General features: G+C 55.5%; 1 protein-coding gene across 1 annotated transcript in view; it reads left to right on the plus strand.

Annotated features, from left to right (window-relative positions):
* Nucleotides 1-555, plus strand: part of THOC5 (THO complex 5) — a gene marked incomplete at its 5' end in the record, with an annotated part of 12,903 nt that overhangs the window by 2,591 nt on the left and 9,757 nt on the right. The window contains 1 exon segment of the mRNA XM_010072544.1: nt 89-235. Coding sequence (XP_010070846.1) covers nt 89-235 — 147 coding nt within the window.

Below are 555 nucleotides of genomic sequence, written 5' to 3' on the forward strand. Positions count from 1 at the left end.
AGACAGTGGAGGAGGAACCCTCTCACGGAGTTCAGCCATGCTGCGGCATTTCCCACCCTTCCCTGATCTGATCCGGCTGTCCTTGCAGGTCAAAACATGAGGAGATCGAACTGGTGAGCCTGGAGGAGTTTTACAAAGAGGCGCCCCCCGAAATCAGCCGGCCTGCCATCACCCTATCCGAGCCCCACCAGCAGACCCTGGCCCGCCTGGACTGGGAGCTGGAGCAGCGCAAGAGGTGGGTCAGCGGCGGCTCAGTTCGCTGTTAGCCCGCTGCAGGGCAGGGCTCTGGAGCGAGCTGAGTAGCTGCTGGGTGAAGCAAACGTGGCTGATAAAGCTTTTAACACTCTCTTGAAATAATCAGCGTCGATTATTTATTATAAGCAACAGATTTATTGTATAACTGAGCCCTTGGTGTGCAGATTCACTCTTTGTGTAGAGCTGGGCTTGGTGGGATCCTTGTTTCTCAGATCAGGGAGTTTTCTTTCACCTGGCTGGTGGAAGAGAGCCCCTGGGGAGCCGAGTAACCCCCAAACCAGCATGAGACAAGCCCTGAGC

This window comes from Pterocles gutturalis, unplaced genomic scaffold (assembly GCF_000699245.1).
Source record: "Pterocles gutturalis isolate BGI_N339 unplaced genomic scaffold, ASM69924v1 scaffold16632, whole genome shotgun sequence".
Taxonomy (NCBI): domain Eukaryota; kingdom Metazoa; phylum Chordata; class Aves; order Pterocliformes; family Pteroclidae; genus Pterocles; species Pterocles gutturalis.